Genomic DNA, 16,998 nt, shown 5'->3' on the forward strand with positions numbered 1-16,998 from the left:
TTGAAAAAATTCTTAGCTGTCATTGTGTGTTTCCTTGGGGTACTGTTATCTGTTGTGTCGCAAGAGTCTTTTTTTTTTTTTTTCAATCAATGATTTCTTTCTTTATTTAGAAAGTAAGGAACGTTTTCATCAAATGACACAATGATTCTTTGAGTTATCACGTGATGTGAAGTGGTGCAAACAAGGTGCAAACAGGACACTCATTCAGCTTAATTGTTTTCCTGCCTAAGCGAATCTCGTCTCCGCTGTGGGGAGCCTTTCGCTCTACAGAACACGGCTTTAATTTGAAACCATCGATTGTTTATGACTTTGGCTGAACTTTTTCATTTCATTTGTGGAGTTCAGTTTTCAGATTTTGCCGCAGCAAGGGAAAAAGCAATCGAGGGGGAGAATTTCGTTGAACTGTTTTTTTTAAGGGTGTTAATGAAAACTGTTCGTGAGGAAAGTCATTTGAAGCCAAAATGAATGAAAGCTCAAAGCACAGAATGGACCAGCTTTTTCTGTCGCTCAAAGACAGAGAGCGATGGTTGGTTGGAATCGAGTCCGCGGCCTATCTCGCGGTTATATTGACCGCACTTCTGGGAAATATTGTGTTAATCTTAGCCATCTACAAAACAGGGACACTCCGAAATAGTCAAAATTACTTTTTGGTGTCGCTTGCCGCTACAGATATCCTTAATGCTGTTTCATGTATGCCATTAACTCTGGCGGCCCTGATAACAGGGAAATGGCCATTTGAAGACTTCGTCTGCCAACTACAGGGATCTTTTTGGACGATTTGTACTGGAGTATCACTGTTGACATTGGGTTTGATTGCTTTCAATCGTTATGTTAAGATCGTCCGCTCTGCAAGTCTTTACCAAAAAATTTTCACTCGACGAAATGTTTGGATTTCCATCGCTATCTCTTGGATCAGCTCTGTGTTCTTGTCGTCTTCCGTATTTCTTGTCGATAAAACAGCATTTTCTTTCCACCCTGGAAAGAGTTTGTGTTTCTTTAAACATCTCAATGTCACAAACCGGTTAGGCATTTATAACACCATTCTCTATGTCATTTTAACCTCCGTTGCATTTTCAATGATCTTTTTTTGTTACTTCAAAGTGCTTCGCAAAATCCGCGCACATTATGCCCAAGTTAGAGACTCTTCTCTTCAAAACAGAGAATGTGCAGCTTTTGCGGAGGAAATTAGAATTACCACCATGCTTTTTGTCACTCTTTTAGCAGTATGTATCAGTTGGAGTCCTTCTATAATTATTGATTTCTATGAACTGTTCGGTAATGGCCAGTTCATGTTTAAACGACAACTTTATTTGCTAAACGTTTTTACTTTTCAAAGTAGTAGCGCTGTGAATCCTTTCATATACGGACTGATGAATAGGGAGTTCAGAGAAGGGTACAGGCGAGTTCTTTACTGCAGAGACGGATAGTAAGTTAGCGTTCCTCAAGCTGTTTCAGTTTTCCAAGATATTTGTGAGCAATATGTTGCCATCTTGACCGAGCAAGTTAGTTCAATAAAGGATTCATTAAAAGGTTAAAAAATTATAAATTGAAGCGGTGAATTTTTTATTGTCCTACACTAGCGCGTTTCGTGATTCCACTGGCCTGAAAAGAGCGCAAGTGCCTAAAAATATTTTTCTTGTGACCGAAAAAAAAAAGACAATTCCAAGGAGTTGAGTATCGTGTAAAGTGGTGCATATAATTTTTTTCCGAGCATGAGCAAATGGGGACGTCACGTGAGCCCGTGCGGGCAGAAGGGCCAATCATGGCCGCTTAAATAGCCAATCAGAACACAGGATTTACTCAATCTGGCGTGCCAGCGTGTGGAGCCAGCTATTACCATAAGAGCATCTTCCAAAAGGGTCATTCATGATTTATTCAAGCTATGGAGAATTTCTAAATAAAGTTGTTGATGCAGCCGTAGGGGACCGCTGATTTTAAGTAAATATCCATTATATTTTTAAGTTTGCTTTAAACCAGCTTTAGCAGCTGTTTCACTAGACTTCTTATCCTTTTTCTTTATCCTGTAACAAATCTTTGCCTATTACAGTAAGCGAGTGAGGACAATTCTGATCCATAGTGATAGCCGCCATTTTGAAATATCACGATCGAAGAGAGCCTGTCTTCCTCAATTCAACCTCCTTTACACTCTGTTTTACTATGATTTTTTAGTGTCGCTTCTGTAGATATACGTCGCGAAAAAGGGGTTAGGAGGGGTTGGTACGTAACATATGTTACTAGTCTCGAGCCCAGACCTTTCACGGCTAAGGGTTGTAAGTTCAGTTACAGTCAAATGGTAGCTAGGATCGTGGCACGAGATTGATACGTTACTAAGAGGGAAGGGAAATTGATTACGACTTTGACGGTTGACCAAAGACTCCGCAGCGGCGTTGATTATCAAAATCAGATTGGGACCATATCGTATTCATTTCTGTATTCAAAAGCATTACTGGTGACTAATCTGAATCGGAAAAACAGGAAACAGCTTTCGTTACACTTTAATTGTGCATTGTGGAAAATCGATTTACATATTCCGGAGGCTTAGGTTAATTTTTTAACTTCGACAACTATTTAGCAGTCCTTTCTTTTTATAATCCTAACATGGGTTTAACTTAAGCTGTTCACAAATAATCGATTTGTTAAGAATTTTAGCAGGTAAGGAACTGATCTTCACAAATTATGTACAGTTAAAGAAATCGCTGAAAAAGAAATCTGGAAAAATTCAGGGGATAAGATGCTAAAGAAACTGTGGTGCTGCGTCGGTGGGAGAGTATAACAGGTATAATTTAGTGTTATCAAATGAGTTGAAAACATAAATTGGCCACCGTAAATAGTTTTAAGGCTGACGTTTCGAGTGTTAGAGCTTCGTCAGAGCTATTGAAGGGCTAACGCTCGAAACGTCAGCCTGTAAACTCTTTACGGTGGCCAATTTACGTTTTCAACTCAGTTGATAACAATAAATTACCTAGGAAAAATTCAGGCCTCGGTGAAATGACCCGTGAAAATGAACCCTTGACCCGTGGAAATGAGCAGCAAAATGTGCCCTTACCTGTCAGGTGAGAGTTGGGAACTAGTACCAACTGAGCTACCAAGCCACTCTCGTAGTTCCGCGAAAAGGATTCTGGTTATAGGTAGCATACAAGCAGCTAAAGGAAGGAGAAAACACAAAAAATCCAGCGGAGAAATGGAATTATACGTTTATTGTGAGAACGCTCTGGTTCATGTTCTGTCAAAATTATCAATTAAAGCTGCAAATAAGGTATTATGGTAATGTTATTATTACGCTGGACGTTCACATTCTAATTATCCACCGCAATTAACGCGCAATTCATATCAATACATCACTTCGCTGAATTATTTCTGCTTAATACGATTGCAATATATATTTTTTTAAGTTAAGTTAAGAATGATCTTTTTTTTTTCTATTTTTTTTTATGTTATTGTTGCTATTGACCAAATTCAAGACTTATGAAAACCATGCAACGTAGAGATCTACTCAATATTTTCGAGGCACGACTCCAGATGACCGCTTGAACCAAAATTTACAGATTATCCATCTCCAGAAAATTTTCGTTTCCAACCGACTGATTTATACAAAAACAAATTAAACAAAAAACTCCCGGGCACATTGCCTGAACAGAAGCATGTCAATAATCGGCAAAATTAATATTCTGACAATATATCAAGAGCAGGTGATAAAGACCTTATTGAAAATCGTCTCGATCCATTATCTAACTTGCACTGTCGTATTAAAAGGTTCAGGTTTAAGTAAACAATTGGCAAGCGAAACACACATCGATATCTAGGCTTTTCCAGTGAAATCCTTTTTTTCTTTTCTCCTCTCTTTGCTCGACCCACCGACTCATTTTGACGAGAGGGATCGTGAAGCAGTGAAAAGTGAAACAAATTCATAAGATGGCCTAGAGATGTTAGGGCGATACTGAAGTCATACAAGGCTAACTTTTTTTACGACACAATATTCTCATGTAGGCCCCACGAAAATCCCTATTCATAAAACCATAAATAAAAGGATTGATAGCACTGCTAGATGTATAAGTGAATATATTGAACAAATACAGCTGTCTTGGAAGGGCGTAGTATCCTGCAATAGCCTCGTAGAAGTCGATAATAAAAGAAGGGACCCAACAGATGAAAAACGTCAATACAGTCACGAATAACATAGCTGTTATTTTTACTTCCTCAGCGAAGGCCGCAGAGTTCTCATTGTGAATCCCAGAGCTTGCAACTTGAGCGTAATGTGCGCGGATTTTGCGAAATACTTTGTAGTAGCTAAAGAAGATTGAAGAAAATATTAAACAAACTATTGACGAGTAACTGACCAGGCCATACCAAGAAGCTCCATCTACTGGACTTAGCTGCAACCAACATAAGCACTTTCCAGGGTGAAAATGGAACATAGTTTTGTAGAATAAAAATGGAAAAAGCGTTAAAAACGCAGTTGTCGACCATGACATGGTGATGGATATCAAGATATTTCGTCTTGTGAATATTTTCTGGTAAAGCTGAACAGACCTGACTATCTTCACATAACGGTTAAATGAAATTAGTGCCATTGTAAGCAATGAGACAGTGGCGCAAATTGAAGTCAGACTTCCTTGCAGCTGGCAAATAAAGTTTCCAAAAGGCCATGTTCCTTTGATGAGAACGGTAAGCGTGTAGGGCATAATAGCAATAGCATTAAAGACATCTGTAGCCGCCAGCGACAACAAGTAGTAATTTTGTGGAGATCGTATTCTACTTGATTTGAAGACTGCCAGCGTCAACATGACATTTCCCAAAAAGGCAGCCAATATTACTACAAGCCACGCCAATGACTCTATTCCAAGCAACCAACGCTCTCTCGTTTTGAGTACTAAAGCAAGTGTTGTCATTCGTTCGTTTGTTTCATTCATAGCGCTTGGCTTTGTCCGCCTCGCTTCTTTTAAGCTCTCCTAGATCCTTCTTTTTTGTTCTGCTGCCAAACGACAGGTATAATAGTGGAAGAAATTGTCGTCTAGTATTGTTTAAGCCTCTTATTTTCTACTAATAGCACCAGGATGCTTAAGATAAAACCGACTGGACAGATAAGATTTGCAGTGCTAAATATTTTGCTGGGTCAAAATAACCTAACTGGGAGCTCTTAATTCGCTCTATTTTTAATTTGCGGAAAATTTTATCTTATGGAATATTTGTTTTACCCAGATCTGTGTAAACTCTCGAGACATTTGCGTCAGAGAAGAGAAAAAGGTATTTCAGTCTTGAAACTTCAATTTATAATATAAATTAAGGGGAGACGGTCATTTTCAACGCTGGGATTAAAAATTAATGACCAAATGATATTTATTCCTTAGTAAATATATGATCAAAGCAATAGAAGCACAAAATGAAGATAGAAGACTCAGTTGTCGTTAGAAAGGCTGTTGGTGGTGTGTTTAGTCGAGATGGTATCATATTTCATTTTCGCCGTTCTGCTTGAACAGGAAGTTTTGAAGGATAAAATGAAAAAGCAGTGAAAACTAATTTGGCCAGACACCTGCAGACATCAAAATTTGCTGAACAATACAGCTGGTCATGCATATTAAGGCTGTGAATTTACATAATGTCAGAGGCCCATTACGGCTTCTAGCTCTTGTCGAATACTCGGTGACAATTGGATAAGAGGTGAGACAGTAAGTTTACGTTGAGAAAAGTTTCTGCCTTAGCGTCATTCCGATCTATCCTTTATTTAAAGCATACATATGAAACCATAATGAATTCAATTCTTTGGGTCATGATTAATAAAGTTTTCTGTACATATTTTGACCGTCTTTATTTGACTCTATTAATGATCATAAATATTTATAGCCTCACTTCGTTACCAAAGTTTCAGTTGCGGATCAAAAGGGAGGGTTCCGTCGCTTCAAGTCGTTTTGCGTGACCAGAAATCGTTTCCCAAACCCCTCAGTTACACAGTAGTTCGAAATGTAAAGTCACGAATCGTCGTTTTTCCCTTTCGGTTGATGCTATTAATATTTTTTGTAAATATTTTAACAGCTCTACAAACAAGACTGGAGAAGAAAGAAAAAAATATTTTGACTCTTTTGGTTATTTTTTAATATCGTTATCCTCCCTTTATATTAGGTGCCGGCATACAGTATTCTAAAAATTCCTGAGTCTCCAGTGTTTCGTCTCATCTTGTAGTTCCTTCTTTCCAGTCGGTTTTCATAGATTCAACAAGTGGAACCACTATATGAACACTACACCACATTTCTATATGTTAGTTACAATACCGCTGAGTAGTATGAAAGGATAGAACCTCGCGTGTCCTCGAGTGTGGAGCAAGTTAGCGCCCGACTGAGCAGTTATATAAGTAAATACCACTGTGATACTTTGCGATATTTCCTGTATTCCGACGAGAAATGGAGCAAGGGCAGAGTGAAGAATCGCTAATAGAATCCGGCGAGAGATCGGATGTCGGGCGATGGAGGAATACGCCAGCCGGTGAGTTGGAGGCTATTGCTGTTGTCAAATGACACTTTTGCAACGCAGACAATATTCGAGTTTACATATATTTTAGTGCAGAGGAAGTAGTTCCAAGATTCTTCACCTAAAATTCTATTGCTCCGTTTAGCTATCGAAATATTTCCAAATTAATCTACGCAAAGGTATCCCATTTTGTTACAGCTTTCTTTTTAAAACGTCCTATCCGCAGGAAGGCAAGCTACCGCGAAGTGTAGTAAAATTTCGCCCCTACATCTTGTTTGTATCAGTCATTTGTTTTCCGCTTGGGTAAGTGAACAGCTTCACGTCAATTTATCTTAGTTCTTCGCTAATTACACTCAATTTCCCTGCGGTTTTATCGCTGAATCATTCCTGATTCCTCCTTTTTATATTTCCAGGTATATATCGCTCTATAGTGTAAGTTAGTTTTCATATTCATAACTGGAGAAAAGCAAGAATGTGAAGTTAATTAAAGGAAAGCAATTATATTGAAAATAGCCATATCGTCAGATCTGACGCTTATTTTTGACATTTACACCACCAGGGTGCATGGTATTGTCATATAAGGATGTAAATCTCGTTATCTGTCTCCTACTTCTGGAACGTGTCAACAAACTTGTTAGCAACTTATGTACTAGTTATGAGAAAGCAGATGGGCTTTTATTTTAAGAAAAAATTCCCCAACTTTACTTGACGTGCTATAATTGTTTAATCACGTTAATCACTTGGATAAAATTTGTTTTTTGCAGGGAGATCGCATGTGGCATTTTGCTATTGGACTGTATCTAGTTGAACTCACTCCAGGATCATTGCGCTTAACAGCAATCTATCAACTGATCAGTACCTTGTCAATTATCATATTTGGACCTTTAGTTGGAGATTGGGTGGATGGAACTCCTCGACTGAAGGGTATGTTAAGTTTGAATGCAGCAATATGATACTGGCTTAAGTTACCAATCCTTCAGCAAGCAACCTGAGCTAATAGACAGACAGATCATTTGGCAGGTTGGTTGGTCATCAGTTCCTCAGTTAGTCAATCTTTCACAAGGTTTGTCAGTCAGTCAGTCACTGAGTCTGTCAATTAATCAGTTAGTCAGTCACTGAGTCAGTCATTACATCACAGTCAGTCAGTCAGTCAGTCAGACATTTAATCACCCAATCAGTCAGCTAGTCAATCAATGATTCAGTCCGTCAATCAGTCAGTGAGTCAGTCACTGAGTCAGACATTTCTTCTTAGAGCCAGTCAGTTAATCAGTCTGTCAATCCATCAATCAGTCAGTGAGTTTCACCATGAGTTTGGTGGTCAAGCTTTCATGAAGGCAATCCATCAGTCAGTCAGTGTGCCTGTCTGCCAGTTTGTCAGTTAGTGAGTGAAGAATACAGTTGATAACTGAGCAGATCAGTCTCTTAGTGAATTGAATAACTTGCTGGTCAGTAAACCTTTAAAAATGGAAAAACAGGAACAAAAGACTAAAATATAGTTTTACTGAAGATTATAAATTACATAAGAAAAAAAAATATCCATCTAATAACTGCTCATCAAAACATAGCTTATTAAAATATTTTGAGCGTTACATTCACTTTTTGTTTCAGTGGCACAAATTTCATTGATAATTCAAAATGTTGCGGTGATAATCTGTGGAGTTTTGCTGTTGATTATGTTAAAATTAGAGGAGCACATCCAACATCCATACACCATGTTGCTGGAAGCCAACATTATCATCATTGGCTCTGTAGCTGACTTGTCTAGTGTTGGCACAAAAATTGCTGTAGAGAAGGACTGGGTGGTAGTGATTGCTGGCTCAGATAAATCACTACTGGCAAGTAAGTATGCTGGAAGTGGACAATTAAATATTTGAATTTCCATGATTACCACTTGTTGTATTTCAGCTGAAAAAGGCATATTTGTCAATTTTTTCTCAAAGAGATCTGGGATTGAGCCCCAGGGGTTGCTGTATTGTGTTCTATGGCAAGATTCTTTGCACTCACAGTACCTCTTTCCACCCTTACAGTATAATAAATGGGTTCCAGCAAACTGTCCAGAAATCCTAACAAAATTCTATGGGATAGCTTGTGATGGACTTGCATTACATGCAGATGGAGCAGTCTAAGTCACTACATGCCACAAAAACTGAAGATAAGCACCAGTAGCTTGAGCCACTTCACCTCTTCACTCCTTCTGTTCCTTTACTCGTTTATTCCCCCATTCCATAATGGAGTGGCCCATCCCTATATGCATTGACAGAGACATCTGCAGTTTGGTTTGGGACCTTGTCTCTGTGTTTTGACAAAACCAGTGATTGTGGCTTGGTAAACCTTGATTCACCCAGAAAAAAAAATGAGAAAAAAATTCTTTGAATGTCATTTCATGACAAACATCACTGAAAAAAATTCTAGCAATATATCACACAGAGAACTATGTGCAAAATTAATGACAGTCTTTGGTTTTGTTCTCTTTTTATTTTCGCATTCCAAAGCATATAGACTGGCTGATCTAACTACGGTTTAACATATTTTTTTTAGGTACAAATGCATTGATGAGAAGAATTGATCTTTGTTGCAAGATCCTTGCTCCGATCGTAGTTGGTCAGGTGATGACTTACATCTCTAAAATGGCAGGTGTGTTGTTTTTAGCGGGTTGGAATGTTGTATCGGTTTTTGGAGAGTACTATCTTCTCTGGACAGTTTTCAAAGCCGTGGCTGCCCTGTCTCACAAGGTCATAGACTCAACAAGACACAACTCTAACACTGAAGACAACTCTTCCGTGGATATGTCTGCTGATGAACCTCACGGATCTAATGAGCGCTTGGAAAGGATGGAAAACGAAGACCAAGAAAGGGGCCAGAGTGGCGCTGAGGTTTTGGTCCCAGCTGTTACTGTCAGACCCGTTCAAAGACAACCCAAGCCAAGTGTCTATGCACGATTTAAGAAAAGGATCCTGACCTTTGAAATGGGATGGCACATTTATTTTAGACAGAGTGTAGCCCGACCTGGGCTTGCCCTGGCTTCGTTGTATTTCACTGTGATTTCGTTTGGCGCCATAACAACTGGTTACGCTTACACGCAGTGTTTGTCTGAGTCAGTTCTGAGTCTGATACGAGGCATTGGTTCGTTGTTTGGTGTCTTTGCTACATTTGTTTTTCCCCGATTGAGAAATGCTGTTGGTGTTGTTCGCTGCGGGCTTTTCTCCATGTCTCTTCAGTTTTCTTGCCTTCTTTTGTGTGTCGCTGCTGTCTTTGCTCCTGGTTCGCCATTCTTCTTGTTACCGAGAAATTCAGGGCAACCTTTGCTGCCCCAGTGTAAGGCACCTCAGCAGACAACTCCCACACCAACTCTCTCTCCCAGTTGCATAGATGAAGGGCCTAGGAATTCCTCTCTAAACGTTCATCCTTCAAATTTGCACTTTATGAGAAGAGCTGTAGACTATAGTAATACTGCAGTAACGACGGCAAGAATGTCCTTACCAAGCGTCACAGTGCCGTCCGTTGTTAATCGAGTGAATGGATCAAAAACACAAGCCATACCATCCACAACAGCCATTTTGCCATCCAAGACCACACCCAGTGTGGTGCCTTCCAATTCAGTCGTCTCTCCTTCTACTTCTTCTCCTTCAAACCGCAACTGTAGTTTGAAGGCAACAGCCTCTATGCCGCAGGCCGTAAGCAACAGTTTTTCATATGTCTCCATCAGCTTGCTACTTGCAGGGATCGTCTCATCCCGCCTTGGATTATGGTTGTCTGATTTAACCATCACCCAACTTACCCAAGAGGCAGTACCAGAACAAGAGAGAGGAATTGTGGGCGGGATGCAAAACTCTTTCAACTCAATTTTAAGCCTTCTCATGTTCTGCTTAGTTATAGCTCTTCCCAAGCCTGAGACGTTCGGTTTGTTGGCACTGATGTCTGTGGGCGCAGTTGGAACAGGCGGCTTACTGTACGCTTCTTTCGCGTACAAGATTCGTGGTCATTTGTTTCATTTTGAGAAAGCCCGTAAATTCTGCGGCGGGGCCGATGCTCGTAGGGAGCCGGTACCGATGCTGATCTCAAATGATGACCTCGATCTTGAGGATGACGAAGAGGAGGCCATGATCAGAGGAGTGTTAAGCACTAGGAACGAAAACTTTAAGTATTAGAGTATTTACTTACGCGAGGAAGTAAGTTATTCTAAATGGGCAGCATTCTTTCTCGCCGGATTACAAATTCTTCAGTTTATAGTCAACGTTAGTGCTTCTCAAATACCCTAAAATGCACCTTTTTTATCGCAATTCACCGATATGCTTGATTGTTATCACAGAGTTTACCAGCAAGACGAGAGGACACTAGTCTACCGACCGCTGATCGATAGATTTATGCGCCCACGTTTCGAGAGACGGACGGATATCTTTTAACCTTGTAGAAATATAGTTTGCGTAGACGTTAATTTAAGCACACAGTTAAAAACGCCTCAGTTTTTTTCAGCACCTGTTTTATAGTTTTGCAGTCAGTTTATCAGTAGTAATTTTTAGGTTCGCATGGACAGAACCCAGGAATGGACTAAAGAATGTTTTTCATTATAAGCGAGGCTCAGTCCATCACCACAGCACAGGAGTTTGTTTCTATTGGTAGGTGGGTCGTGTGGGACAGACTTACCTATTGAGTAAAATATATTTGCAGAAAAGCTTCTCATGAAATTTCTTTCTTAGTTATGGTATTTAAAAACAACAGTAACTATGAACTGTTAATTTAGGGACAGTCGGAATGGAAATTTCAAGTACAAAGTACTAAACTAGTAGGAACTTTATTTATTGATCTCAGAATTTGCACGAAACTACTTTTCTGTAGCAACTACCAGTTACCAACATCTTGAATAATTGTAAAGAAAATTTTGTAGCTACTTTGGAGAAAATTAAACGAGGAAATGTTGAAATTCCTGATTGGGAGATTGTCTCAGTTAAAGACCTGTTTATTGAAGAAAATAATAATGAAAATTCATGCCTTTGGACCTTAAAATGGCGATAAAGTTGCGCGAAGTTTAGCAAAACCATTGTAATTCCACATTGTTTTTAAACCTCGGCAGAAGATTTCTCCAACATGTCAACAAAAGGATTGCTTTGTGATGGCAAAATACTACTGTTAAAACCAATGCACGATACATAACAAAATGGCGTTTTACTTCAAACTGAGCTTCACTGCCGTGCGTAACATCTTTAATTCAAGGACTCCTCTTAATTTTACATATAAAATGCAATAGAAAACGTAAGATTCAAGATATAAGATTAAACTTTGCTTCTTTTCCCACAAATCAGCTCGTAGCGTTCAGCTCCAGCATTTGGTTGTGCGGTTGAAACCAACAAGAAATTGATCCTTACTGACGAACAAACGTCGTACCCCTGTAAAAAACAATAACGCAAGTTAATAAGGGGGCACGTTTCTAAAGAGACTGTGGTGCTGCGTCGGTGAGGCAGTTCACAAGATAATTTGCGTTTATCTGAGTTGAGTTAATAATGTACATTGGCCAACGTAAAGAGTTTCAAAGCTCACCTTTCGAGCGTTAGCCCGTCGTCGGAGCAATTTGCAACAACGCATTTCGATTGATTAATTCACGGAAGCCTTGAAATCAGATCGCTTGTTTTGAACAAGAATTCCTTTTACATTTGCTAGATGCGATTTTCTTAATTTATCGTCATCTCCTTATTTTCACTGAACCGTTTTCGTAAAAATTCGTCCCACAATGTTAACGGCTATCCCGTTTTTTCGCCGCCCAAGAAAAACCTTCCTTATTGTTTCATTATCAGGTAAACCCTCTAGGTCAACCTTGGCTCGTTCAGATAACCAAATTAGGACGATAAATAAAGAACTACACCCGTATTACGTACTTCACAGTTTTCTTCTCTGTTGTTTTCTGTTCCGGTTTGGCTCTGTTGAGTACTTTGATGAATTCTGCTGTTCTGGCTCTCATCCTCGAATGAAGATAGGCCTTTATAAAACACACAAGAACGTTCTGTCAAATCACTGCGTTTCTTTTACTCACAAGTGGTAAAAAGGTCTTTTGGTTTAGTTTTGGGGCCTGCATCCCCACATAAAAATTAAAATCTTAATAATTTGTAACACGTGTATTAGGTAAGAAGTACCTTTGAGCATTTGATGTGATAATGCAGGTAGTTCCTGAAGGTGTGAATAAGATTGATGGTGCTGTCTCGAGCATCAGGCTTTGTGTGACGTGGTTCAAGAACTACAAAGGTACAAGATGGTCATCGTTTAATATGATTATCACTCGCTTAAAACTCCTCTAAGTGTGTGTCAAAACTACTTTTGACTGAGCATTACAATGCAAACACTGGCAATGAATGGATAAGATTAGCATTCTTTTCTAGTAGTGATTTTCATCTTACTTATAGGATAAGAAATAGTTTGAGTCTAAGAACTTTGATTAATGATTCAGCATGCACTAGTCTGTTTCCAGACCTATTTTCACTTCCATCATCACTCAGTGGGTAGTTTAAATAGAATCTCCTTCGGGAGGGGTGGGTAACTCTTGTACTCTTCACTCAAGTTGAGCTCCATTACTCTACATTAGAATTTAAAAAAAAAAAAAAAAACCGTGTAAAGTTGGCACTTTCCCTCTGCTAATACTACAGTGTATGTCCTCAAAATGCTGCGAAATCTCCCCAACTGTTTCATGTTGCTACAAGAATTAGTCAGATCATCCTCCATCATTTCCACTAACAAGGGTAACAAAAGATTCTGTCTAAGAATGAATACTAACCAAAGGTGATATATCCAATGTTATCGCCTGTCTTGGCACCAGTTCCCTGCAATTCCTGTGGGGGTTCTTTGTGACTGAAGATGACTTGTGGTGCTGTCTGGCTTGCACGACGGCCCTCTTTGAATTCCTGACACACAATAGGAAGTTTTAATTCTCTAATATACATGTAGACAATCTGTCTAAATAAATCTGACTGCTGTGTGAAAACACTGTTACAAGATTATATTATATTACAGTATCAACCTAACTTTAACCGTAGGATAAAAGGAGTTCAATGAATAAGGCTGAAATTTTAGAAAATCTACAGAATCCAATAGATTCAGTCACAAAAAATTCCTATGAAAGGGATGGACCATTGTCTTTGTAGAAGAGGATGGATAAATCCAAGTTAAAACACTTATTTGGTGCTCTCATCCCCATTAACAAATTTTCTTTATTTGGTGGCTTCTTTATGATAAAAATTAGTTACTTTTACAATTATACAACTTGTTCTCTTCTCAGAGGGATGAGAGGGGATGGGAGAAGGAATTAAGGATAGGGATAATTTTTCTTCTGTGAACTATTTTTCCTCACATTTCAAAAAATAAGCATTCACAGAGCTAGCCTAAACTGTACCTGCATGAAGACTTTACCAATGATCACATCATCATCATCTCTAAATACAGTACTGAAGACAACTGTAACACGATCATCTGTTGCTTGGACATACCTGAAGAGAGAAAACAGATAACCTCTCCTTACACTTTCAGTAAGCAGGTGACCAGTATAGACTGACCTATCATATAGGGGGTGTTATCTAAAACACTAAATTGTACATGTATTTGCTGTGAGAGCATTAAGACTTTGGAAAGAACCAGGAAGAAACAACTTGACACATGAGCATCCATCATCATCATCACTTATTAGAACGAACAGAGAATTTAAATTTTCAATTTGAATTTGGGAAGGAAGAGGTTAAGACAAACTAAAAATGAATGTACCAGTCTCAGAGATTGAACTGCCACAGTCAAGGAGGAAAAAATAAAACATGTTAAAAAAATCTTCTTTAACTCACATGGACTCATCTTCTCTGTAATTTATGACTGCCTGAGTTTTTCCACCAGAGCCAGCTTGTTGATAGTCAAAATATTTCTCAAACACTGAGGCAAAGCAGTTTCTTTTCAACAGAGCAAATTTCTGAATAAGTTCCTCTGGAAGGAGACCAAAATAATTCATAGTTACAGGACTATAATTATTAACGAAAAAAAATACATGTAGTGACCACCCTTTCAACAACACTACTGATCCTCAGAGTATGCACAATGCTCTTCAAATATTAAATTGGTGACAATCACCTTTTTCCTTCTCATCAGATGGCAATTGCTCTAAGTCAATCAACAGGGAAACATCATAGGCTATAAAAGAAAAGCATACTTTTAGGTGAAAACAGACTTCATTTACTTAACTAAGCACCAAAACAATTTGTTTTTCGTGACTTGATTGCTGTGCTTATTTAAGGGGGGGGGACCTTATTTATTGGGATTGATTACAGAGGTGGCCTATTAAAAAATCCTCCTATTTCTAGAAAAATGATAACAAGGAAATATTAACTCAAAAGAAGCAGGTTTTCTGTTTACAGAAAAGATAGGCTTTCCCCTGTTTGCATAATGTGTGCAAACATTCATAGCTCCCTGGAGAGATGGGGAGTTATAGTCATTTTTAAATAGAAAATATTGTTATACAGAAAAATAAGAGACTGTTTCGACAAAGTTGAACCCTACTGGTGTTTTATATACATTTCTTGATAGAGTTCATTTTCACATGCAGCCCCTGTTCTTGGCAGTGATTAAAAATATTCTTGTTCAACCAGCACTGCATTTTGTTAGGTGCTGCATATTTGATGGCTATATAATTGAGTAAAAGATGTACGCAATGGCCACTTACCCTCTTCAGGAGTTGTCATGAAGCTTCCATATACTTTTTTGAGCAGCTATAATAATTAAAAAAATAGAAAAAGAAAAAGTACAGACAGCATTTGAAAGCAAAAGTTTACACATGAATCAAAATGTCTGCACATCTATCTTCTGCTCCTAACTTAGTATTTCTGTATTCCTGTTCATTTCATATAAAAAAGAGTCAACAACCCAAAAGTTGCCCATCATTATTACAAGAAATTTTGATTATCCCATACCTCATCAGCTCCATACTTTTGTAAATCAGAGTAGAATTTCATAGAAATGCTGAGCTGTGAGGAGAAAATGATTCTTAAATTATGACAGTCAAAAGTGAAACAAAGAATTCAAACATTAAAAGGAAAACTTTTTCTAATACTTACCATGATCTTTGATTTTTCACCATTGGGGTTAGAGATATGAAACTGCACTCCATCGAAATCTGAAAAATGTCAACTTTGTCAAATGCCTAAAACTTTTAAAGGTTTTGAACCTACTATGTCATACATGTACATGGAAAGAATTACCCTTTAACTGACTTTAAATCAGAACGACCTGCACACACTGGGGTGTTTAGTGCACATTGAGGACTAGAGAATTCTCTGGCTGTTCCACAGAATTCTCCACCTCAATTTCAAAGGCATAAGCATTTTTTATATAGACATAGAGGATGTTTTTTTTTCTTTTAGCTTCTTTTTTTTTCTGTCACTAAATTTCCTATAATAAAAAGCTTGCATGTCTATACTACTTATACTGGCCATTATCAAGCATACAGAATTTCTATACGAAAAGTGTTCCATGACATGGCTTCACTTTTAATATACTACACCCATTCACAATGCTCAAGACTTTTAGAAGTCTTCAGTGGTCCCTAGAAACCTTAAAGAACATAATTGGAAAGGTAAAATCATTTAAACATGGTATCTAAGTATGTTTTTGGTCCAGATGTATGCAACTCATGTATGGCAATACCTGCGCTTTTTCTACAATAATATATCAACCCTTTGGACAAACAGAATGATACATTAGAGACAACAAACCTGCCACCGTTATATCCACGGACTCAAACTTCCCACTGTAAGAGAAAGGTTATGATTCTTCAGCAAAAATGTTTCAAGCCGGAATCGATCACACACCTCCCAAACGAAAAAAAATTTCGTAAGTAAAGAACAAACCATGCTACAACAGTCTTACCCCGTGAACTTGGCTCTCAGTGTCTCTTCTATAATCCTATTGTTGATCTCTAGGAGAATCATTTTGGCTAAAGAAAACCGTGGTGTTTGCGGACCCTTCTATCCGGAAACAAAAAGCTTTACCTTACGAGATTCAAGATGGCTGCGAGGAACTCCTACAGGTCACGTGATATTTGACAGCTTCCGTATGCACCAGTCTCCCGACAGAGAGAGGCTTGTTGCAGCCCGAATCTGAAATATGACAGGAATCATTTATGCGAATTCCACATTCAAAAGATTTCACCTAGCGAACGTTAACCCTTCGAATAATATCATCTAAAGTCAGATAAATCTTGTCTTGTGTTCAAGAGGGAGATTAGATGATAGCGTCCAAAGTTATACGTTTCTGTCAATCTCGGACTTGGACAATAGCGTCCGAAATTTGACTTAAGTGTCTGTCATCGAACATTAGCATCCAAAATCCAACTTAAGTGCACAAAACAAGAGAGAAGCGTTAAAAAATGGACGCTAAGGCCCGAAAGCAAAAGATGTCGAATGATTAGGAAATTTAAGACACAAGTGTCCAATTTTAAACAGAAATGTCCGAAATTGGACGATAGCGACCAAAATTAGAGATGAAGTGTGAGATCCAATTACGGTAATGTGCGAAATC

At 38.5% G+C, this 16,998-nt stretch overlaps 4 protein-coding genes across 4 annotated transcripts; 2 read left to right on the forward strand and 2 right to left on the reverse strand.

Moving 5' to 3' along the window:
* The first annotated feature begins 83 nt into the window (after positions 1–83).
* On the forward strand, positions 84–1,539 carry LOC113685747 (neuropeptide Y receptor type 1). The gene has a single exon (XM_027203289.2). It carries the CDS (start codon positions 462–464, stop codon positions 1,425–1,427), a length of 966 nt encoding a protein of 321 aa, XP_027059090.2. The 5' UTR covers positions 84–461; the 3' UTR covers positions 1,428–1,539.
* Positions 1,540–3,177: 1,638 nt separating this feature from the next.
* LOC113685748 (beta-2 adrenergic receptor) lies at positions 3,178–5,474 on the reverse strand. The gene has a single exon (XM_027203290.2). The coding sequence runs from the start codon at positions 4,908–4,910 to the stop codon at positions 3,954–3,956; it is 957 nt and encodes a 318-aa protein (XP_027059091.2). The 5' UTR covers positions 4,911–5,474; the 3' UTR covers positions 3,178–3,953.
* A 780-nt stretch (positions 5,475–6,254) lies between these two features.
* LOC113685714 (ferroportin) lies at positions 6,255–11,383 on the forward strand. The gene is made up of 5 exons (XM_027203249.2): positions 6,255–6,477; positions 6,689–6,765; positions 7,227–7,386; positions 8,071–8,301; positions 9,001–11,383. Exons 1-5 carry the CDS (start codon positions 6,396–6,398, stop codon positions 10,608–10,610), a joined length of 2,160 nt encoding a protein of 719 aa, XP_027059050.2. The 5' UTR covers positions 6,255–6,395; the 3' UTR covers positions 10,611–11,383.
* On the reverse strand, positions 11,239–16,492 carry LOC113685715 (actin-related protein 2/3 complex subunit 2). Its single transcript, XM_027203252.2, has 12 exons — positions 16,348–16,492; positions 16,194–16,228; positions 15,537–15,595; positions 15,393–15,446; positions 15,146–15,191; positions 14,557–14,616; positions 14,277–14,412; positions 13,838–13,931; positions 13,223–13,349; positions 12,588–12,688; positions 12,333–12,433; positions 11,239–11,846 (listed from the first exon to the last, which is right to left on the reverse strand). Exons 1-12 carry the CDS (start codon positions 16,407–16,409, stop codon positions 11,822–11,824), a joined length of 900 nt encoding a protein of 299 aa, XP_027059053.1. The 5' UTR covers positions 16,410–16,492; the 3' UTR covers positions 11,239–11,821.
* Between the last annotated feature and the right edge of the window lie 506 nt (positions 16,493–16,998).

This window comes from Pocillopora damicornis, chromosome 9, assembly GCF_964200805.1.
Source record: "Pocillopora damicornis chromosome 9, jaPocDami1.2, whole genome shotgun sequence".
Classification (NCBI taxonomy): domain Eukaryota; kingdom Metazoa; phylum Cnidaria; class Anthozoa; order Scleractinia; family Pocilloporidae; genus Pocillopora; species Pocillopora damicornis.

Bases quoted from the DNA above. Each gene is read 5' to 3' on its own strand.
- LOC113685747 (XM_027203289.2), top strand. From the start codon at position 462: ATGAATGAAAGCTCAAAGCACAGAATGGACCAGCTTTTTCTGTCGCTC.
- LOC113685748 (XM_027203290.2), bottom strand. From the start codon at position 4,910: ATGAATGAAACAAACGAACGAATGACAACACTTGCTTTAGTACTCAAA.
- LOC113685714 (XM_027203249.2), top strand. From the start codon at position 6,396: ATGGAGCAAGGGCAGAGTGAAGAATCGCTAATAGAATCCGGCGAGAGA. The intron at 6,478-6,688 runs GTGAGTTGGAGG...TCCTATCCGCAG, and splicing joins ATGGAGGAATACGCCAGCCG to GAAGGCAAGCTACCGCGAAG. The intron at 6,766-7,226 runs GTAAGTGAACAG...TGTTTTTTGCAG, and splicing joins GTCATTTGTTTTCCGCTTGG to GGAGATCGCATGTGGCATTT.
- LOC113685715 (XM_027203252.2), bottom strand. From the start codon at position 16,409: ATGATTCTCCTAGAGATCAACAATAGGATTATAGAAGAGACACTGAGA. The intron at 15,192-15,392 runs GTATGGGATAAT...TAATTATTATAG, and splicing joins AAAAGTATGGAGCTGATGAG to CTGCTCAAAAAAGTATATGG. The intron at 14,413-14,556 runs GTGATTGTCACC...GTCTCCTTCCAG, and splicing joins ATCTGATGAGAAGGAAAAAG to AGGAACTTATTCAGAAATTT.